The sequence below is a fragment of the Hypanus sabinus genome, chromosome 4 (assembly GCF_030144855.1).
Source record: "Hypanus sabinus isolate sHypSab1 chromosome 4, sHypSab1.hap1, whole genome shotgun sequence".
Lineage (NCBI taxonomy): Eukaryota > Metazoa > Chordata > Chondrichthyes > Myliobatiformes > Dasyatidae > Hypanus > Hypanus sabinus.
The window spans coordinates 146,185,387-146,207,830 of NC_082709.1; the positions used below are offsets into that span (position 1 = coordinate 146,185,387).

The window sequence follows — 22,444 nt, forward strand, 5'->3', positions numbered from 1 at the left end:
CTACTGCCATGATGAGATCACCCTTGGGTTGGAGGAGCAACACCGTACTGTATATTCCATCTGGGTAGTCTCCAACCTGATGACATGAGCGTCGATTTCTCTCTTCTGGTAATATTTCCTGCTCCACCTCCCTCTTTTTCCATTTCCCACCCTGACTCCCATCTCACTTCTCCTTACTTAACTATCACCTCCCCTGGGTGCCCCTCCTCTATACCTTCCATCCATAGTCTACTCTCCTCTCCTATCTCGGATTCCTACTTCTCCAGCCTTTGCCTTTTCTACCTATCATCTCATTACTTCTTGAATCCACCCCCACCCACTTGACCTCTCCTATCTTCTTCTAGCTTGTACTCCTTCCCCTCTCCCTGCCACTTATTCTGACTTCTTTCCTTTCCAGTCCTGATGAAGGGTCACAGCCCAAAACTTCGACTCTTTAGTCATTTCCATAGAAGCTGCTTGACCTCCTGAGTTCCTCCAGCGTTTTATGTGTGTTGGCCATGATGAAATTAACCCAGAATTCAAATCCATTCATGGCCTTGCTTCTTCCAACACTGCATTCTGTACAGATCCTGAGTCCTTTTAGTTACATCTTTTTGCTTAATCTGCACTCCCTGTGTCCTTGAGCCAATTGTATTAAAGGTCAGAAACTCCCTCTCTGAACATTACCACCAGTCAACCTCAGAATCAGGTTTAATATCATTAGTGTATGTTGTTTTGTGGCAGCAGTACATTACAACACATAATAATAAAAACTATAAATTAAAATGATATGTAAAAAAAGAAAATTAAATAAGTAGTGCAAAAATGAAGGAAAATAGTGAGGTAGTGTTTATGGGTCCATTCAGAAATCTGATAGTGGAGGGGAAGATGTTTCTAAAACATTGTCTTCAGTCTCCAGTGCCACCACCTTGATGGTTGCAATGGGAAGAGGGCATGTCCTGGGTGATGGAGATTCTTAATGATGAATGCTGTCTTTTTGAGGTGTCCTGGGTGCTGGGGAAGCTAGTGCCCATGATGAAGCTGGCTGAGTTTACAATTTTCTGCAGCTATTTCTGATCCTGTGCAGTGGCCCCCTCCATACCAAATCGTGATGCAACCAGTTAGAATAATCTCCATGATAACTCTGTAGAAATTTGCCAGGTCTCTGGTGACATACCAATTCTCCTCAAACTTCTGATGAAATGTAGCAGCCATCCTTCCCTCTTTGCAATTGCGTCAATATGTTGAGCCCAAGATGGGTCCTCAGGGATGTTGACCCAGAAACTTGAAACTGGTCACCCTTTCCACTTAAGAAACTCTCATTTCTTTTTGCAGATGTTCGATAACATGGACGTCCTTGGTTACATTTTGGTCATGTCTGCTGAAGTCCTTTGATTTAGGATTGATTTTAGTACAAGTCAGCTGGTGTGAAGAGGCTTGAAATATTCTACTGTGTTAAGTGCACCACATACACTCAGTGGCCACTTTATTAGCTACCCTTGTATCTAATAATGTGGCCGTTGAGTGTATGTTCATGGTCTTCTGCTGCTGAACCACTTCAATGTTTCGTGTGTTGTGTGTTCAGAGACGCTCTTCTGCACACCACTGTTGTAAGACATGGTTATCTGAGTTACTAATGCCTTCCTTTCAGCTTGCACCAGTTTGGCCGTTCTCTGATCTCTCATTAACAAGGGACAAACTCTAGAGACTATTGTGTGTGAAAAGCCCAGGAGCTTCTGAGATACTCAAACTACCCAATCTGGCACCAACAATTATTCCACAATCAAGATAACTTAGATCACATTTCTTCCCCATTCTGATGTTTGGTCTGAATAACAACTGAACCTCTTGACCACATCTGCATGCTTTTATGCATTGAGTTACTGCCACATAATTGACTGAATAGATTGTTGCAGTAGCCAGCGGGTGTACTGAGTTTAAATGCATACTGAATTAAATGTGCATATGAAAATATAGAGTACTGAAATGATGTATTGCTATTGTATCTTCCTTTCCTGGATAAATGAATGCTTCACTGTAAAGATAATAACATTAATCATGATTATCTGTATTGACAGCAAAACTATGAAGTACCAATTGCAATGCAGTCTGTCTTTGATTTGATTGACACATTTACAACAAGGATCACAGAGATGGAGAAACAGAAGAAAGAAGGACTACAATGCAAGAGAGAAGACAGACCAGGATCACTAGAAAATTTCTTGTCTAGGTATGTACCGTCTTAATGCGATTGCATAATAAAATGAGAATGATTTATTTCAGTGCCCAATTTAAAGCAGTTTTATATTGTGTGGTTATTTATCTCCTGATCCCTGAAGTTGCTGACACTCTTTTAAACTACATTAGTTGAAATGAACTTGAATTTGAAATTATAACTAAAATTTGCCTTTCGTGGCAAGTAATGGGGGAAAATTGCAAATATACAGTGAATCTCTCTGTCACTAAACATCTATGGAAACAAAACTATGTTTCATACCATCCTGCAGTTTGTATAAAATTACAAAACAGTGATGAAAATGCTGGAACTGGTCCGCAGGTCAAGTGATTTAAAATGCTAATACATTTTCAGTTGTTATTTCAGATTTCCACCACCTGAAGCCTTTTGCTCTCCTTTAAGTTATATTGTGAAGCCATTATTTTCAACAGAAGATCTGAAAGCTGATTTAATTATATTTTCTTTCTGCTGCATCATTCTTCCTGCCATGTTATGGTTCTATGTATTAGACTGTCTATGGGAGACAACATCAGTTCAACAAATGTCTTATAATTTAACTGTGTCAAATTCCCCAAATGCAATGATAGCATTCATTTCAAGAGATCTAGAATATAAGAGCAGGGATGTGATGCTGAAGCTTTATATGGCACTGGTGAGGACTTCACCTTGAGAATTGTGAAGTTTTGGGCTCCTTATCTAAGAAAAGATGTGCTGTCATTGGAGATTCACAGGGATGATTCCTGGAATGAAAGAGTCATCAAATGAGGAACATTTGAATGTCTCTGGAATTGTACTCACTGGAATGTAGAAGGATGGGTGGCGGGGTGGGGGGGGGGGGGGAATCTCACCGAAATCTTTTCAATGTTGAAAAGCTTAGACAGAGTAAATGTGGAAAGGATGTTTCCCATGTTTCTAGATCAAGAGGGCACAGCCTCAGGATAGAGGGGTGTCTATTCAAAACAGAGATGTTGAGAAATTTCTTTAGCGAGATGGTAGTGAATTTATGGAAATTTTTACCTGTGGAGGCCAGGTGTTGGGTGTATTTAAGGTGGAGATTGATAGGTTCTTGACTGGCCACGACGTCAAAAGTTACAGGGAGAAGGCCGGGGAGTGGGACTGAGGAGGGAAAAAAGGATCAGCCATGATGGAATGGCGGAGCAGACTTGATGGGCCAAATGGCCTAGTTCTGCTCCTATGTGTCATGGTCTTATATTTGCCCCTTCAGTTATCTGTGGCTAGCTGATTAGTTTCATAATGGTTATGTTGTAGATTAGGTAAAGGCAGCAGCATATTGTTCCAGATATGTTGATCACTATGGCTTAACACTGGATCTTTGTTGAAGAAAGTCATGGTATAGTTGGACGGGCATTGTGGACCTATGATATGTCAACAAAATGGTCTTCCTGCGCAGAAAGAAAGGACACACAGGGAAAGGTGGAGAAAAGCATCCAGCAATGGTTACTTACTCTACATGCCACCAAAATGTGTGCACTTTTCAAGAGTAAATCCTATGAAAGAAAATAAAATAATCTCAACACTGTCTTAAATGGACCACCTCTAATTTTTAATTTTTAAAACAGAAGCCCTCTCATTCTAGGTTCTTCCCCAAGAGCAAACATCCATAACTCTTCACCAGTCAAGACCCTTAAAAATCTGATGTGTTTCAACTAACTTTCCTCTCATTTTCATTTAATTCCAGCAGATAGTCACCATAACTGATTACTCAGAAGAATTTAGAAAATAATAAAGAAAGAAATTTATTTCACATCAGAATCAGAAACAGAATCAGGTTTATTAACACTGGCATGTGTCGTGAAATTTGTTAACTTAGCAGCAGCAGTTCAATGCAATACATAATATTGAAGAAATGAATAAATAAATTTACAGTGTATGTATATTGAATAGATTAAAAATTGTGCAAAAACAGAAATAATATTTAAAAAGTGAGGTAGTGTTCACAGGTTCAATGTCCATTTGGGAATCGGATGGCAGAAGGGAAGCTGTTCCTGAATCGCTGAGTGTGTGCCTTCAGGCATCTGTACCTCCTACCTGATGGTAACAATGAGAAAATTGAATGCCCTGGGAGCTGGGGGTTCTTAATAATTGATGGTGCCTTTCTGAGACACCGCTCTTTGAAGATGTCCTAGGTACTTTGTAGGCTAGTACCCAAGATGGAGGCAACTAAATTTACGACCCTCTGCTGCAGCTTGTTTCAGTCCTGTGCAGTAGACATCCCCGGCCCTCCATACCAAACAGTGATGTAGCCTGTCAGAATGCTCTCCACAGTACATCTTTAGAAGTTTTTGAGTGTTTTTGTTGGCATGTCTTCAAACTCTTAATGAAGTATAGTCGCTTTCTTGCCTTCTTTATAACTGCATCGATATGTTGGGACCAGGTTAGGTCTTGATACCCAGAAACTTGAAACTGCTCACTCTCTCCACTTCTGATTCCTCTAAGAGGATTGGTATGTCTCCTTTTGCCTTCCTGAAGTCCGCAATTAGCTCTTTCATCCTACTGACGTTGAGTGTAAGGCTGTTGCTGTGACACCACTCCACTAGTTGGTATATCCAGAACATTCCTTAGCTCTAGAACATAGTATGACATTGTCCTACTTTCCACACCAACCTTCCAGTGGTCTGTGGGTCAAAAATGTTTCAAAATGAAGACTTGATTCCAGCAGCCTGTAGAGTATTTAGTTTCATGTACCTAGTACAGAAATGGACTTGAATTACAGATGTGAAAGTTAGAGACCAAACTCGCCTAAATGCCTAATTTATTAATGAGTAAAAACCAAATTACTGTACCAAACATCAATGGGTATAAACTGAACACAAACCTATATGATTAAAACTTAAATTTTATTTGATTGAAATCCTCAGACACAAAGTGTCCTTTTAATCCTTACACGGGCGTAAGGGAGACTAAAACCTGAAGGCATGGGTTGTAGGTGATGGGGGAAATACTGAAAGGGTATCTGAAGAGCAAGTTTTCACACAGTTAACAGGTGTATGGAAAAAACTGCCAGAGAATGTGGTAGAAGCAGGTACAGTCATCTCTATACTGTACAATTTTATGAATCAGATCAATTGTGAAATCAAAAACAGATTGGCTTAGGTTCTCCTATCTTAATAATTTTCAAATATTGTGAGATTTTTGATATATAAACTTGTCTTTCCGTCTGATATTCTACAAGCATCTTCTGATTCTAAGAAAGTAAAATGTGTGCAGGTGCTTCCTAAGTAATTGACTATTTTAAATTAGGAAGCACTTGTGTGGAAAACACAAGTTTTTCTGCCTTTCTGTGTTGATGACGCAAGATACTGAGTTACCTTGGGGCCTCTGCACACCATCTGGCTATGGAGCTAAGAATAAAGAAATAACTGTTTTCATGGGCTTTTTTCTCTCTTAGGTTCCGTTGGAGGAGACGTTTATTCATTATTTCTACTCCGAATGATGAAGAATGGGCTTATCAACATCAGCTTTATGCCTTAAATTCACAAGCTTGCAACCTGGGTAAAATTCAGCTTTCTGATTGATCAATCTGTAATATCCTTATATCACCTGGAGGAATAACATTTATGATATATTGCTGTCAGTGTTCTAAGTGTTTTGCAGCTTACCCATGATACATTTTAGATAGAATGAAAGATAACAATTGCAGTCATTCGTATTGTAACTAACCCGAATAATCCAAAATATAATGTGTAAGAATAATCTAACTGTTTAATTCCCAAACCAGTATTCAGCAGGAGGTCCTTTGTCAATTGTTGTGTAGTTTATTCTACAGAAGATTCTGCTTAACTAGAATTCAAACGAGTCTGGTGAGCAGCACCTACAAGTTGTTCACTGAATGTTTTTGATTGTTTGTTCCCTCTGAAAAACTAATAGCAGTACCTCTGTACCCCTTCAACTGGCCGCACTATTGTAGGAAATAATAAACCCTATCTGATCAGTTCAGAAATTTACATAAAAGATCTCTGCAAAACGTACACATAGCTATGGTGCTTAAGACTTTTGCACAATACTGAATTTGGCAAGGTGGAGAGGAGAGTGAGATTGTCAGTCTGCCAGGAGCAAAGAGAATGGCAGGGCTGGAGAACTGTGGGAGGGGTGTGGGACAGATGGCACAGAAGGAGTGCTGGGGTGGGATGGGTGCAGACACACCCAGCCCTGAGACACCAGGCAAGGTCATTTGATTCCAAACAATTAATTTATTGATCATTACAGAATGTCTCTCTGGTGCCTCCCACTCCCTCCCCTCCCCCTTCCCGCTTTGCCAATCATGATTCCCCCACCGCTCCCTTCCCACTCTCAGTCCACTATAGAGACCCATATCAGGATCAGGTTTATCATCACTCAACTGTCATGAAATTTGTTTTTTTTTGCAGCAGCAGTAGAATGCAAAATTACTACAGTATTGTGCAAAAGCCTTATTCACCTAGCTACATATACAGTATATGCATAAGACTATTACACAGTACTGTACAGGCAAACTGGTCTAGGCACAATTGAAATGGCACATTACCCTCAGCTCACGTCACTATTCATCTTCTCACCTTATCAATATAGGATTTATTTGTATAACATATTTTATCTAACTTTATATTTTTATATAAAGTATATCATAGTAATAGACTTCCGACCCACTTTTGCCTCTTCCCATCCTTCCATAAATTCAGAATAACCTTCTGTTTGTTTTGCCCTTACACATCCAAACTATCCACATCAACTACTGATGTGCACAAGTGCTACATTTTTAATAATTGCTTTGGTAAAGAAATCTCTTACAAAACTCTGCTGCGCCACGTACAATTTGACCTCAGGGTTTGTTCTATCCACTGTGGAAGAACCTTTTGTTAGTCTGTTCTTTGTTCACAATAATAGGAAGCCCATACTTTAGTGATGTAGACGCCTTTCCAGCAACACCCTGTAATTTTGGTTTTTCACTTCAGCATCGCCTTTCTTCACTCCTCTCAGCCTGATGTAACATTACAGCTTTTGAACATAACATCTCTGCTTTTCAATTCTGGCCCTGTTACATTCTGGCCCAAGTTCTTCGATTTAACCCATACCTCTGCACTAGTTCTATGATCTAAGGAATCGCTTTCAGAGACTCTATACAACTTGTTTTCTGAGAACAGTCATCCTTCCTTATACATGGGTTCTGCATGTGCAGATTCAACCAACCACGGATCAGGAAAACCCTGAAGTTCTCTCTCCAGTACTCAATGTTTGAGCATGTACAGACTATTTTTTCTTGTCATTTTTCCCTGAACAATACAGTATAACTATTTACATAGTATTTACATTGTATTAGGTATTATAAGTAATCTAGAGATGATTTAAAAGTACAGGTAGTTCCCCGGGTTATGAACGAGTTCCATTCCTGAGTTCGCCTTTAAGTTGGATTTGGTCAGGGAGAGTGAGGAGGTGATAGAGGGGAGTTACAGGCAGGTGGTCACTCTGGGGCCACGGGGGACAGAGAAATGGGTCACAGTCAGGAGAGGGAAGGGGAAGAGTCAGGTACTAGAGAGTACCCCTGTGGCTGTACCGCTTGACAATAAGTACTCCTGTTTGAGTACTGTTGGGGAGGGACAGCCTACCTGGAGGAAGTGACAGTGGCTGTGCCTCTGGCACAGAAGGGTAGGGAAAGGAAGAGGAAGGCAATAGTGATAGGGGACATTAGTCAGGGGTTCAGAAAGGCAATTCTGTGGACGCAGGAAAGAAATTCGGATGGTAGTTTGCCTCCCAGGTGCCAGGGTCTGGGGTGTTTCTGATTGCGTCCAAGATATCCTGCAGTGAGAGGGAGAACAGCTAGAGGTCGTGGTACATATTGGTACCAATGACATAGGTAGGAAAAGGGAAGAGGTCCTGAAAGAAAACTACAGGGAGTTAGGAAGGAAGTTGAAAAGCAGGACCTCAAAGGTAGTAATCTCGGGATTACTGCCTGTGCCACGCGACAGTGAGAATAGGATAGAATGAAGTGGAGGGTAAATGCGTGGCTGAGGGATTGGAGCAGGGGGCAGGGATTTAGATTTCTGGATCTTTGGAACCCCTTTTGGGGCTGGTTTGACCTGTACAAAAAGGACAGGTTGGACCTGAATCCCAGGGGGACCAATATCTTGGTGGGCAGGTTTGATAGAGCTGTTGGGGAGGATTTAAACTAGTTTGGCAGGGGGGTGGGAATCAGAATGTGAATGCAGGGATTAAAGTAGAAGGACAAGGGCATGATGCTAAGAGTTTTGAGTTGATGAGGAAGGACAGGCAGGGGACAGAACATAATTGTAGCCAGTTAAAGGGGTTGAATGTGTCTATTTCAATGCTAGGAGTATTAGGAACAAGGAGGATGAACTTAGAGCATGGATTAGTATGTGGAACTACGATGTTGTGGCCGTTACTGAAACTTGGTTGGAGGAAGGGCAGGATTGGGTAATGCAGGCCCCGGGGTTCAGGTGTTTTAAAAGGAATAGGATGTGAGGTAGAAAAGGGGAGGGAGTGGCATTGCCGGTCAGGGATAGTATCACGGCTATAGAAAGGGAGGACGCTGCAGAAGGAGTGTCCATGGAGTCAGTCTGGGTGGAAGTCGGAAATAGGAAGGGATCATTCAATGTGCTGGGAGTAATCTATAGGCCCCCAAATAGCCCTCGGGACACCGAGGAGCAGATAAGCAGGCAGATTTTAGAATAGTGCAGGAAATACAGGGTAGTAGTTATGGGTGATTTCAACTTCCCTCATATTGACTGGCACCTCCTGAGTGCAAGGGGGGTAGTTGGGGCTGAATTTGTCAGGTGTATTCAAGAAGGATTCCTGACACAGTATGTGGACCAGCTGACGAGAGGAGAGACTATAACTGGATCTAGTTCTGGGTAATAAACCTGGTCAGGTGACAGACCTCTTGGTGGGGTAGCATTTTGGTGAGAGTGACCACAACTCCCTTAGCTTCAGCATAGCTATGGAAAGGGATGAAATTAGACAAAATGGTAAAGTGCTTAACTGGGGAAAGGCTAGCTTTGAAAGGATGAGGCAGGAACTAGTGAGAGTAAATTGGAAACAGATGTTCAAAGGGGAAAGCACAGAAGTAATGTGGGAGAAGTTTAGGGATCACTTGTTCGGGATAGGTTTGTCTCACTGAGGCAAGGAAAAAATGGTAGGAAAAGGGAACCGTGGCTGACGAAACATGTGAGGCAACTTGTCAAGAGGAAAAAGGAAGCATATGCTAGAGATAAGAAGCAGGAAGTAGGAGGAGCTTATGAGAGATAGCCAGGTAGCCAGGAAGGAGCTAAAGAAATGACTTAGGAGAGCTCGAAGGGGGCATGAGAAAGCCTTGGCATGTAGGATTAAGGAGAACCCCAAGGCGTTCTACGCTTACGTAAAGAATAGGAGGATGACGAGAACGAAGGTGGGACCGCTAAAGGATAAAGAGGGCAACATGTGCCTTGAGGTGGAGGAGGTTGGGGAGGTCCTAAATGAATACTTTGCTTCAGTATTCACAAGTGAAAAGGATCTTGATCGAGATGAGGTTGAAGTAGAGAAGGCCTGTGTGCTGGACAATGTCGAGATTAGGGAAGAAGAAGTGCTGGATCTTCTTAAAAACATTAAGATTGATAAATTCCCAGGGCCGGATATGATACACCCCAGGTTGTTGTGGGAATTGAGAGATCACAGGAGCATTAGCTGTGATCTTTGAATCCTCTTTGGCTGCAGGGGAAGTGCCGGAGGACTGGAGAATGACAAATGTAGTTCCCTTGTTTAAAAAAGGTAATAGGGAGAAACCTGGGAACTATAGAATGGTAAGTCTTACGTTGGTGGTATGCAAACTACTGGAAACGATTCTTAAGGATAGGATCTACGAGCATTTGGAGAAGTACAGTCTACTCATGAATAGTCAACATGGCTTTGTGAAGGGAAGATCATGCCTCACGAGCCTGATGGAATTTTTTGAAGAGGTAACAAAAAGAAATTGATGAGGGTAGGGCAGTGGATGTGGTCTACATGGACTCCAGCAAACCATTTTACAAGGTCCCTCATGAGAGACTCATCCAGAAAGTCATGAGGCATGGGATCAGTGGAACCTTGGCTGTTTGGATAAAAAATTAGCTTAAAGGAAGAAAGCACAGGGTAGTTGTGGAAGGAAAGTATTCTGCCTGGAGGTCAGTGACTAGTGGAGTGCCACAGGGATCTGTCCTGGGACCCCTGCTATTTGTGATTTTTATATATGACCTGTAGAGGTGGAAGGATGGGTGAGTAAGTTTGCGGATGACACGAAGATTGGAGGAGTTGTGGATGGAGCTGTAGGTGGTAGGAGGTTACAAGAGGATATAGACAGGCTACAGAGTTGGCAGAAAAATGGCAGATAGAGTTCAATCCGGACAAGTGTAAGGTGATGCATTTTGGAAGGACAAACCAGAAGACTGAGTACAGGATTAATGGTCAGTTACTTAAGAGTGTGGATGAACAAAGGGATCTTGAGGTTCAAATCCATACATCCCTCAAGGTTGCTGCACAGGTTGATAGGGTGGTTAAGAAGGCCTGTGGGATGCTTGGAATGACTTGCCAGGGATGGTGGTGGAGGCTAAAACATTAGGGGTATTTAAGAGCCTCTTGGACAGGCACATGGATGAAAGAAAAATGGAGGGTTATGGGGTAGTGTGGGGTTAGTACTTTTTTTAAGGATTATATGGGTCGGCACAACATGGAGGGCTGAAGGGCCTGTACTGTGCTGTAATGTTCTATGGTTCTATGAAGTTGGAAGAGGTACATCCGGTATTATGTAGCCTCAGATAGTAAAATGTTTGTCTTAGTATATAGTATATATTTTACCTTTCTATGCATATAAAACACTTAAGAAACTTGTGTATTTCAATAATTAAACCACTGCGTTGCTTAGTAATAATTGTAGCTTTAATCAGGGCCGGGCCTTTCAAATGCTGCGTTAAAATTGTTCTGATCATTGACCAACTGTATTCTAACGCTTTTCCAATGAACGATGGCGTTTCACCTCTTTCCAAACTCTTTATTACTTCCACTTTATTTTCAGTCGTGATCGTAATCTTTTTTGTGAACAGAAACCCTGTGGATTCAGAGCTGCGCCAGGTCCTAAAGACCACTGCACTGAGCCAGGTTAAATAAGGTCTGGTTTTCTGCTAGGTCCTAAAGAGTGGGTCAAGGTTAAATAATCTGGAGATTATTACTGGAGATCCAGTGGATGTAGTGTACCTTGATTTTCAGAAGGCATTTGATAAGGTCCCACATAGGAGATTGGTGGGTAAAATCAGAGCTCATGGCATTGGGGGGAAAATATTGACATGGATAGAAAACTGGTTGGCAGATGGAAAGCAAAGGGTAACGGTGAATTGGGTGTTTCTCTGAATGGCAGGTGGTGACTAGTGGGGTGCCACAGGGCTCGGTATTGGGACCACAGCTGTTTACGATTTACATCAATGATTTAGGTGAAGGCATTGAGAATAACATCAGCAAGTTTGCTGATGATACTAAACTGGGTGGCAGTGTGACGTGATGAGGATGTTAGGAGAATTCAGGGTGACTTGGATAGGCTGGGTGAGTGGGCAGATACTTGTCAGATGACGTTTAATGTGAATAAGTGTGAGGTTATCCACTTTGGGAGTAAGAACAGGAAGGCAGATTATTATCTGAATGGTGTAAAGTTAGGTAAGGGAGTAATACAAAAAGTTCTAGGAGTCCTTGTTCATCAGTCACTGAAGGTGAATGAGCAAGTGCAGCAGGCTGTGAAGAAGGCTAATGGAATGTTGGCCTTTATTACAAAGGGAATTGAGTAAAGAGCAAGAAAATCCTTTTGCTTTTGTACAGGGCTCTGGTGAGACCACACCTGGAGTATTGTATACAGTTTTGGTCTCCAGGGTTAAGGAAGGACATCCTGGCTGTAGAGGAAGTGCAGCGTAGATTCACAAGGTTAATTCCTGGGATGTCCGGACTGTCTTATGCAGAGAGGTTAGAGAGACTGGGCTTGTACAGGCTGGAATTAAGGAGATTGAGAGGGGATCTGATTGCAACATATAAGATTATTAAGGGATCGGACAAGATAGAGGCAGGAAATATGTTCCAGATGCTGGGAGAGTCCAGTACCAGAGGGCATGGTTTGAGAATAAGGGGTAGGTCATTTAGGACAGAATTAAGGAAAAACTTCTTCTCCCAGAGAGTTGTGGGGGTCTGGAATGCACAGCCTCAGAAGGCAGTGGAGGCCAATTCTCTGGATGCTTTCAAGAAGGAGTTAGATAGGTATCTTATGGATAGGGGAATCAAGGAATACGGGGACAAGGCAGGAACCGGGTATTGATAGTAGATGATCAGCCATGATCTCAAAATGGCAGTGCAGGCTCGAAGGGCCGAATGGTCTACTTCTGCACCTGTTGTCTGTTGTCTGTAATAATGTACTTGAGCATCCGCTTTTTTTGGTATCCGCGGGGGGTCCCGGAACTAATCCCCCTTGGATAGGGAGGGCCGACTATTATTATTATTCGCATGGTTTTCTTCATTTGCATATTAGTTGTTTGTCCTTGTCAATGTGTCATTTTTCATAAAATTCTATTGTATTTCTTTTTTCCTATAAATGTCTGTAAGAAAATAAATCTTGGTAGTATATCATAACATACTGTATAATAAATTTACTTTGATCTTTGCTTTTATGAAAAGTGATATTCCAATTTTAATTCTAACAGGATTTTATTTATATCATTCAATCCATGCATAAATTTCATTTACTTTTCTTGTTTTTTTTTAAGTGATTTATTTTGTACTAATTCTGCTTCCAAACTGACTTTTGGATACTGACCTTATTGGCTTATTTGAAATACAGTACTTAATGCCAAGTTTCTTTTGTTCAGAATTGATCTAATTTATTGCGGTCTAATTTTAGTCCTTGAGATTAATGTGAGAATAAATCTCTTGTATTTCAGGTTTACGTCATTTGGCCATTTTGAAGTTGATGGGTGTGGGTACTGATGTTGGAGGAGTTTTGGAACTCTATCCAATTAATGGTAAGATCGCTTACATTCCTTTTGTATAAATTTAACAATATTGAAACAGTTGTTTGAGCTGAAACTCATCTGGTTTTGACAGCTATTATTTTCCAATATAGACAGGCTGCTGTTTTATAGTTAAATAATATTTCAGCCCAGAGGGTCAACTAAGAAGAGGGGCTTTACAATTTGACATGATTACATTTCATCTCATGGCTAGCTTTTCATCAGTGTTATTTTGATACTTCAAAATAGGTAAAAAATGCATTTTGTTTTATAAATTGACAGAAGCATGATAATAATCTCTTTTAAGTAGTTACCTCCTCTATTAGGAATATGAGGATATGGAGGGGTGGGATTACTTAATGCTGTTATCCATTAATCTGGTTTCCTTTCAATACTATAAAACTCCTGATCATACTTGTCATCAGCTTACTTCAGTCATTTCTAAGCCTTTGATAAATGACTCCTTCTCTTTTTACAGGTTTCTTTCAGAAAACAGATGTTTAATCTATCTCTTTCCAGACAATGTTTTTAGTAAAGAGTAATGACCCTGAAGCTTCCAGAATCTTTGCTGATTCTCACCAAGCTTTATAGTGATTTTTTTCTCTTTTTAGCCCCCTTGACAGCTTTTAGTACTCTCTAAGATGGAGGCTGTTACTGCTTCTTGATAAGTAATATCTTAAGGCAATTCTTTTGGAAATACGGGATTACCATAAAAATAAATGTGAGAATTAGTTTATGCTTCAGGAATGCCAACATAATCTTAATTACTGAACTAAATCTTCATTTGCTAGATCTCGCACTTTAAAATGCTTAAGCCAAAAGATTAAAAATAAGTGCTGGACGTTGATTATTTTCTGATTGACAAACTTGCTTTCATTTTGTGAATACAATGTGCCCGGACGATGTCGACAAAACTGTGAAGGCCTCTGTGATATCAGCACTGAAATGTTTTGGCTGGGAGAGGATATGGTTGAGGTTGTGTAGGATTTCAGATCAGTCAGAGTTTGAAAAGTGAACAGGTAAAAGATGAAAAGGAACCCTCTTTAAGGCAAATTGTGTGTGGCATTGTTTTCATGGACTATTCAATACAAAGTGAGACTTAATCATTTATGTTTTGTGTGTGTTCTGTAGACATTAAAATGAATTAACTTATCAACTTGTAACAAATCTGTTCTCATAAATTGTTCACTTTATCTTCAAAAAGTTGGCTGAAGCATATACAAGGGCATAAAATGTAAGGCAGGTTTTTCCTGGGTGTTTTTTTTATACATGTTTCATTTTGGGACTGCAGCCAAACCTGAGAAATATGGACCACTTACATGACTAGCAAGAACATACTGTATTTAATTGAATAGCTAAAGCTGTCTTCAGATATAAAAGTCCACTTGTCAAGAATTTTACCTCTCTTTTTATTCCAATTGATCATTTTCCTCTTTCCCCCCAAACCTCAATTACTGAAGTCATTCAAGCCTCCAATCACATCTCTGAAGTCACTCGTCCCTACCGCCGTATGCCCAATAGCCATCATCACCCAGTCATGTCCACAACCCAGTTTTCTATAAGGTTACTCTCTGACTTCATTGTCACATAATTTCAAACTTCCCAGTGGTTTGCAGTAGCTTGTAAGTTTTCTAAATCCAGTATGTTTATTGGAAGATGTTATCTGTTGTAATTCCAGCAGCTAATCAAAAGAAAAACGTGAGTGTCCGGAAAACTTGTCTCTTTAGATTTACCTTAGTGAGGTGTTCACATAAGACATGATGATGAAATGACATATGCCATTCACCTTCTTCTTACATATAACCTATAATGAATTATGTAAAGAAACAATATATTTACATTATTACCGAAATAATGAATACACTACACTCCTTCCTGCTGAACTGTAAACTCCAACTCAATATAGAATGCATCTCAACTCAAATATTGTTCTGAATACTGTAATGTAATATTGTAACGTAATGTTATGAATATACAGTATACTATATAATGCAATTACCAAATAGACATCCACAGCATAATAGATTTTAAATCGTCCCATTCAAACCTAAAGATTTAATCACTGTGGAGGATTTCTCACTCTTGTGGGATAGCATCTTTCCTGACAAGGGGATCACTCGGCTTGGCAGCTGAGACTTGTGGTTGTGAATGGGACAATTTAAACCTCTGTGGTGGTTGTAGGAGCTGACTCTGGGACCGCAGGAAGTGGTTCTAACAGCTCTGGACTCGTTTCTTTTCTAACAATTGACTCTGCTCTCCTCGATTGATATGTTGTCTCCAGATGATATCAGGTGCAACCTCCACTGTGTAGAAGAGTGCACCAGTTCTGTCCTTAATCTTTCCAAGTACCCACTTTTGATCACCTCTGTAGACCCTTGATAAGACAGCTTGTCCGGGAGTGAAACATTGAACCTCCTTGTTTGAGGAGCCCTCACTTCATCTTAGCTATTTGTCCTGCATACTCCTTCTGAGATTGGGTTTGAGGAGATCCAAGCATGAGTGCAAGGACAACCCAGGAACAGCATCGCTGGTGAGTTCTTGGTTGTAGAGCGTGCTGCATTGTGATATGCAGGGAGCTTCTAATTCAGTGTTAGCGTAGTGTGTTCTGCTGACATTGCTCAAAGTATGTTCTTTAGACTCTGGACAAACCTTTCCGCCAAGCCATTTGTAGCTGGGTGGTACAGTTCAGGTGTAATATGTCTTATTCCATTCATTTTCAGGAATGACTGAAACTATTCCACAACAAACTGTGGTCCATTGTCACTGTCTAAGTGCTCTGGAACACCAGTCCTTGAGGAGAGGCTTCTCAACACATCAGCAGGGTGCAAAGTTGTAGTGGAGGCCATTGGGAACACCTCTGGCCACCTTCTAGCTACATCCACTACTACCAAGAAATTTGTGCCCTTGAGTCGTCCAGCAAAATCCACATGAATCCTCTACCAGGGCAATGCATGCCATTCCCAGGGATAGAGAGGTACTGCTCTTAGCTTCTTCTGCACATGTTGGCATCTTGTACAGTGCCTGGCAAGCTGTTCAATCTATTGATCTATTCCAAGCCACCAGACAAAGCTTTGAGCCAACACTTTTATTTTGACCACACCTAGATGACTGGCATGTAGCTCCTCCAACACTTCAGCTCCCAACCTGGATTGTACAGAAACTCTCAGTCCCCAAGAGTAAACGAGACAATCAGCGTTTCCATGGTTAGTAGTCCTCTTGAATTTATCTTGTAATTTTGTCCTCCAACAAACAGAGTTCATCTCTGCATTTGTGTTGCATTAGTGGAACACCTTTCTGTGGATTGAAAATGAACTAGTGATCAATGATCAGTAACAAGGGCAAACTCTCTCCTGTACAAGTTCTAGTTGAAACATTTTATACTCCGAGCCAGACTCAAGGCCTCTCTGTCAAACTGTGCATGATTTTTCTCTGCAGCAGTAAGGGAGTGTGATGCAAAGGCTATGGGTGTTCATTTCCATTATTCATAGCATGTGACATGACTGCACCTAGACCATAAGGAAAGGCGTCACAGGGAAGCTTGTCTAGACAGTATGGCTCATAATAATGTGTGAGTACTTGTCTGATGTCAACATTTCCTTTGTCTTTTCAAAAGCCACCTCACACTGCTTTATACATTGCCATTTCTAACTGATCTATCAATGAGTTCAAAGGGCAGCACAGTAGCCAGGTTTGGCAGGAATCTGTTATAGTAATTGCCAAATCCTAAAAAGGATCACAACTGTTACACTTTTTTTGGCCTCGGGACATCCACCACTGCTTGAATTTTCTCAGCACACTTTTGAAATTCTTGTGTATCAGTGGTGTGACCACAGGAAGTGATGCTTGGTTGAAAGAATTCATATTTGTTGCATTATGCTTTGAGCCCATATTCTTCTAATCTCTTTAACACTGTCTTGAGATTTTGGAGATGTTCCTTGTCATCCTCACTGGTAACAGTGATGTCATCCAGGTAACACTGAGTCCCTGGGCAGCCTTGCAGCACCTGGTCCATAGCTTTCTGCCAGAGTGAAGGTGCAGATGCTATTCCAAAAATAAGCCTATTGTAGCAATAAAACCATTTGTGAGTGTTTATGGTGAGAAACACTTTGGACTCTCTTTCATCTCCATCTGTAGGCATCAGCTAAGTCCACTTTGCTGAAGTGTTTTCCTCCAGAAAGTTTTGCAAAGCTATCCTTTATCCCGGGCAGAGGGTGCTGATCTACTTTCAGTACTGGGTTGATGATGACCTTAAAATCACCACAGATCCTGACAGCCCCATTCTTCTTGACTACTGGGACCACTGGCATTGCCCATGGGCTCCACTCAACCTTGGAAAGAATTCCTTCAGCCTCCATGTGATCTAGCTCACTGGCTACTTTATCACAGATAGTATAAGGACCTGGAAGGACTTTGTAAAACTTGAGTATGGCATTTTTGTTTAATATTATTTTACCCTTGATATGTTTGAGTTTTCCAAAACCATCTTTGGACACTGCTGAATACTTATTTCTTCTTAATTCGCTTTCAGTTGATTCTATTGCAGGGGATGTGGCATGCAAATGGTGGATGGATCTCCAATTAAGTTGTAGTTGTCTTTGTGATTCATGGCCCCACAATGCTGACTTTCTTGTTTTTACCGCATACAAGCCCAATGTGGATTGCTAGTTATTGTATTTTGCTGTTACAAATGTTATTCCTATAGGAGTTACCTTTTCTCTAGTATAAATTCTTATTTGGAAAACTGAAGGCCTCGGTTCAGTACCTTCGAAGTGCCATTCAAACTCATTTTTTTCTAATGACTGAAACAGCCGAACCAGTGTCCAGTTCCATTTTAATTAATTCACTTCTGATGGAAGCCATATTGCTTGTCTCTTGTTAGTGTTTGCATTATAAATCTCAAGGCTACCCAGTTCTGTGTCACTCCCGTCATCATCTGATTTTTCATCAACAGCATGCAAATTAATGCACTTAGTGAAACTGCAATTTGACCTTTTACCTTTTTCTCTTCCCTGTGGAGTCCATTTATTTTTGTCTGCCCAAATTGCTCTTTGATGTGTCTTAATTTGTTGCCCTTTCTGCCTTTTCTACAAATTTTATCTTCAAACCTGCATTGGTCTAGTGTATGTGAGCCGCTGCCGCAAAGGTAACAAAACTTGTTTGGCCAGGCAGGTTTCTGCTTAGACGTTGCAATTTTGTTTATGCTCACTATCATTCCTGTCTGAAACTCAATAGTGTCACTGTCTGCTGTTTCCATTGATGTGGCAAGTACAACTGCTCTTTTAAATATGATTTGTGCTTCAGCTAGCAGCTGTTTGCCTTGTTGTAAGATTTCATAATGTAAATGATCTCCCAATGCATCGTTAAGCCCTTCACTGAACTCAGACAATTTCTTCCATTCAGCCATGAATCCTTTTGGTTCAACTTAGAAACCTAAAGCACTCTGCAATTAACAATGGTTTTGGTTCCAAATGTTCCTGCATTGTTTATGATATCAGCAAAGCCCATCTTGTCTGGGTTGGCTGGAACAGTCAAACTTCTAAGTAAACTATGTTTTTCCATCTGTTGCATTCAGCAACACTGGCACTTGTTTTTCATTGGCTATTATATTTTCTTCAAAACACTGCTCAATTTGTTCAGTATACATCAACCAGTTATCTGTTGGGCAATTGAATATGTCTTATCATTCTGCTGCAGCCAGCCATTTTTGCTTTTATTTAAAGTTTATTTTTGTTATCTCCCAGTACTGTGAATTTTGTCCTTTTTCTGCTTTTTTTTAAAAACTTGACCATATCTCTTACCCTCTGAAGAAACGTGCTGCACTTTAAAAAAAATTGAACCTCCCCCGCCCTGAAGAAAAACATGCTGTATTTGTTTAACTCAAACATCATAATGCACTTCAATGTCACCTTGGCTTCATTTTAAAACTACTTCATCGCCACTGTTATGTTTTGTAACTCCAGAAGCTAATTGGAAATCAGACCCTGGAGCCGGGAGTATGTGTATTCTTAGTTTTACTTTCATGACATGCTCACATATAACATGGCATATTAATGCATGCCATTCAAGTACAGTACTTACATATACAGTAATCCATAATGAATTACTATATAAAAACAAAGAATGCTTGATCAAACTATATTTTTATAATATTAAATATTGCTGAAATATTGAATAATCTACGGAAGAGAACAATATCTATCTGAAAGTAACTTGTAAAAATAGCAATTCATGAATGATGATTTCATCAAGTAACAATTTCCCAATTCCTGTATAAGAACTGTTTGTTTAAACCCACTACAGTACTTCTGAAGCACACTTTGAGGAACTTGAAACTCCATGAGGAACTTTTCCTCAGATGTGGCAGTTTTCAAAACTCTTGTTATGCTAACACCATACTTGTCAGCCTTCTGTTCAAAAGCTAAAAATCAAGAATGTGGCCATTCTAAACGCAAAAATCCTGTGAGAAAATGCTTTCTTCTGCTTCTCATGCAATGAGATACAGTTAGGAGGAAATATTGTGGTTCATTATATTGTACTGCATTGAAATTTACGGCTCTATAAGTCATTTCTACTTGGGAGACATTCCAAACAAGACAAGCATCAAGTATTTTATAATGAGTACAGAGACTTTGTAATATATGATGTTCTCTATTGAGATATTTATAAGGCTAATATTCCAGCAGCAATGCCATACAAATATTACAGTAACTGAACACATTTAAAAAGTTTTAAAATGTGACTATTTTAATATATTTTGATGCAAAGATTGACATTTTAAACTTTTGATATGCCATTTCTAATTCTATGCAAAATAAATTTGTATAAGTGCATATAAAGCTGAAGGTAGTCTATCTCAGAACAGAATATATAATTTCTTAATAGTAAGGATAATCATTGAATTTTATGATAAAATCTTCATTCTATAAGATATTGTTATTTATTAATTGAGTACTTCCAATAAAAATGTATTACTAAATGGAGTTGCACTGAAATTGCATTTCAACTGAAGAATCTTTTAGAATGTATGTTTGGTAAGATGAATTGGCTTTGTTCGCTGTATTTACAGGAACTTCGTCTGTTGATCGTGAAGATCTCTCACCATCCTTGGTAAAAGACCTAAGGAATTATTTCCAAGTGAGCCCAGAGTATTTCTCAATGCTCCTGGTTGGTAAGGATGGAAATGTCAAGTCGTGGTATCCAACCCCAATGTGGAATATGGCCATTGTGTATGACCTCGTTGACTCCATGCAACTTCGCCGACAGGAAATGGCCATTCAGCAATCTTTGGGTATGCGTTGCCCAGAGGATGAATATGGATATGGATACCATGGTTACCAAGATGGTTATCATCGACAGGGTCACTATGGTGGATACCCTTATTAAAAAAGGGTGGCATTTTGGATCTAAATGCCGCATATTCCATGGACTAAGTTTCGTAAAAAATCCAATATATCACATTTGATACCGATTGGAGTTTTGTTTTATATAATTACTGAACAAACTCCATCATAACCATCAGGGAAAATGTTAATTTTCAATTATATTTTGGATATATTGAAAGACTAATCTCTAAATTCTGTTGATTCAAAGAACAAATAGTAGTTGTCAGCCTTTTTGCAAGAAATATTTTATAGCTGGTACTTAACATGGAAAGTATGTATATCCATAATTAGAGATGTTTTGTTTGTGCTACGTATTTATTATGTATTAAAGAGAGAAAGATTTGCATCAGCTTTAAGGAATCAAATAGAAATAGCTGGTCTCCTACTGTACAGATTATACATAATCAGAAACATTCCACTGAATTTTCAGTGTGTGTCAACTGAGATGTATTTACATGGACGCAAAAACTTAAAACAAGAATTCTGCAAACATGAAACTAGTCTGAGTAACAACTGCTTAAGGTGTTACTTGATTGCACTCGGAACATGCATAGCATTTCAAATATAGATTTGGATACTACATACAGATCATCTATGATGAATATACTTATCAAAGAGAAAAAATGTGCCTGCACTATGAAAGTATTCATACATTCAATTTGTAAGGCTCTAAGGATGACATACTCTTGGCTCTGCATTATGTCTAGTGCACATTTACAAAGAAGGGCCTATACAAAGCTTGAACTGCAAACAATGTACTGCCTACAGACTTATTTTTCAGATTAAACTACGCTGTGGGCTGTATGATAGAACTACAGGAAACTGCACCAGCCTTTTTCTTTGACATAGGAGATAGATCATAAAACAAAATATGCCATAATACACATCAGTTCAGGCAGCATTTGTGGAAGTAGAATGACACATAACATTTCAAATCATTTTGATTTGAAGATTAAATCTGCATTTCACTTTCCACAGATGCTGCAAAATGCACTGAACATTTTGAGCAATGTTATTTTTCTTTCAGATTGCTACGGTTCTGAAAAAAGATTACCTGCCTTAATACCACTTCTGTTTTTTGGGGCCTTACTGTTCACAATTAAACTGCCATATTATTCACAATAGTGACTAAGCCTCAGATTTATTTCTTTGGCCGTAAAGAACTTTGAGAAGTAGTAAGATTGTGAAATGTACTATATAAGTGCAAGTCTTTTTATTTGTATGAATCATTCCTAGGTGATGGAGATGAGTTGAACTAACATTTTACAGTAGGCTGAAGGTCTTGTTGATAATCAAAGGAGGGAGGTACATATTTGCATGGTATTATTTCACAGCAGGTTGCAGCACAAACATTTCTAGTCCAAAAATATTTTTGAACTAGGGGTTTTTTCATATAGTTATTAAAAAATCAATTAAATTGTTTATTGCAGTTTACTCATTGAACTGTTGAGAAATTCCGCAGTGCAATAAATAAATTACACTGTGTACAGTGGTTGACTATCACTGACCTTAGAATTATTTAAAAAAAAACAGCCTTCTTGGGTAGTAACAATTAGAATCTAGGTGAATTTCCTCTTCAGATGACTAACAAAAGGCCAAATCATACTTATTTGGGGAAGCAATTACAACATAAGCAATTTTCTGACCAGGTAGTTCAGTAGTGGGGTGGCATTGTCATACTGTTGTGAAAGAACCTTCATAATATTTAAATATATATACTTCTTCATAAGGAAGAGAAAATTATGGAATTGGTCAGATGTTCATGAATTTTGAAAAATGATGCTTCATTTCTTTTGAGTGTCATTATTCAATGTGTTAACCTGCAGATTTCTTTATAAATGCTG

The 22,444-nt window shown here is 39.6% G+C and overlaps 1 protein-coding gene across 1 annotated transcript in view; it reads left to right on the forward strand.

The window, feature by feature from the left end:
* Window positions 1–21,724, forward strand: part of ccdc80 (coiled-coil domain containing 80) — a 41,509-nt gene extending 19,785 nt beyond the window's left edge. The window contains exons 4-7 of the mRNA XM_059968286.1: window positions 2,058–2,209; window positions 5,625–5,728; window positions 13,150–13,230; window positions 20,285–21,724. Coding sequence (XP_059824269.1) covers window positions 2,058–2,209; window positions 5,625–5,728; window positions 13,150–13,230; window positions 20,285–20,601 — 654 coding nt within the window. The 3' untranslated portion in view covers window positions 20,602–21,724. The remainder of the gene's footprint in view (window positions 1–2,057; window positions 2,210–5,624; window positions 5,729–13,149; window positions 13,231–20,284) is intronic.
* Window positions 21,725–22,444: the final 720 nt, after the last annotated feature.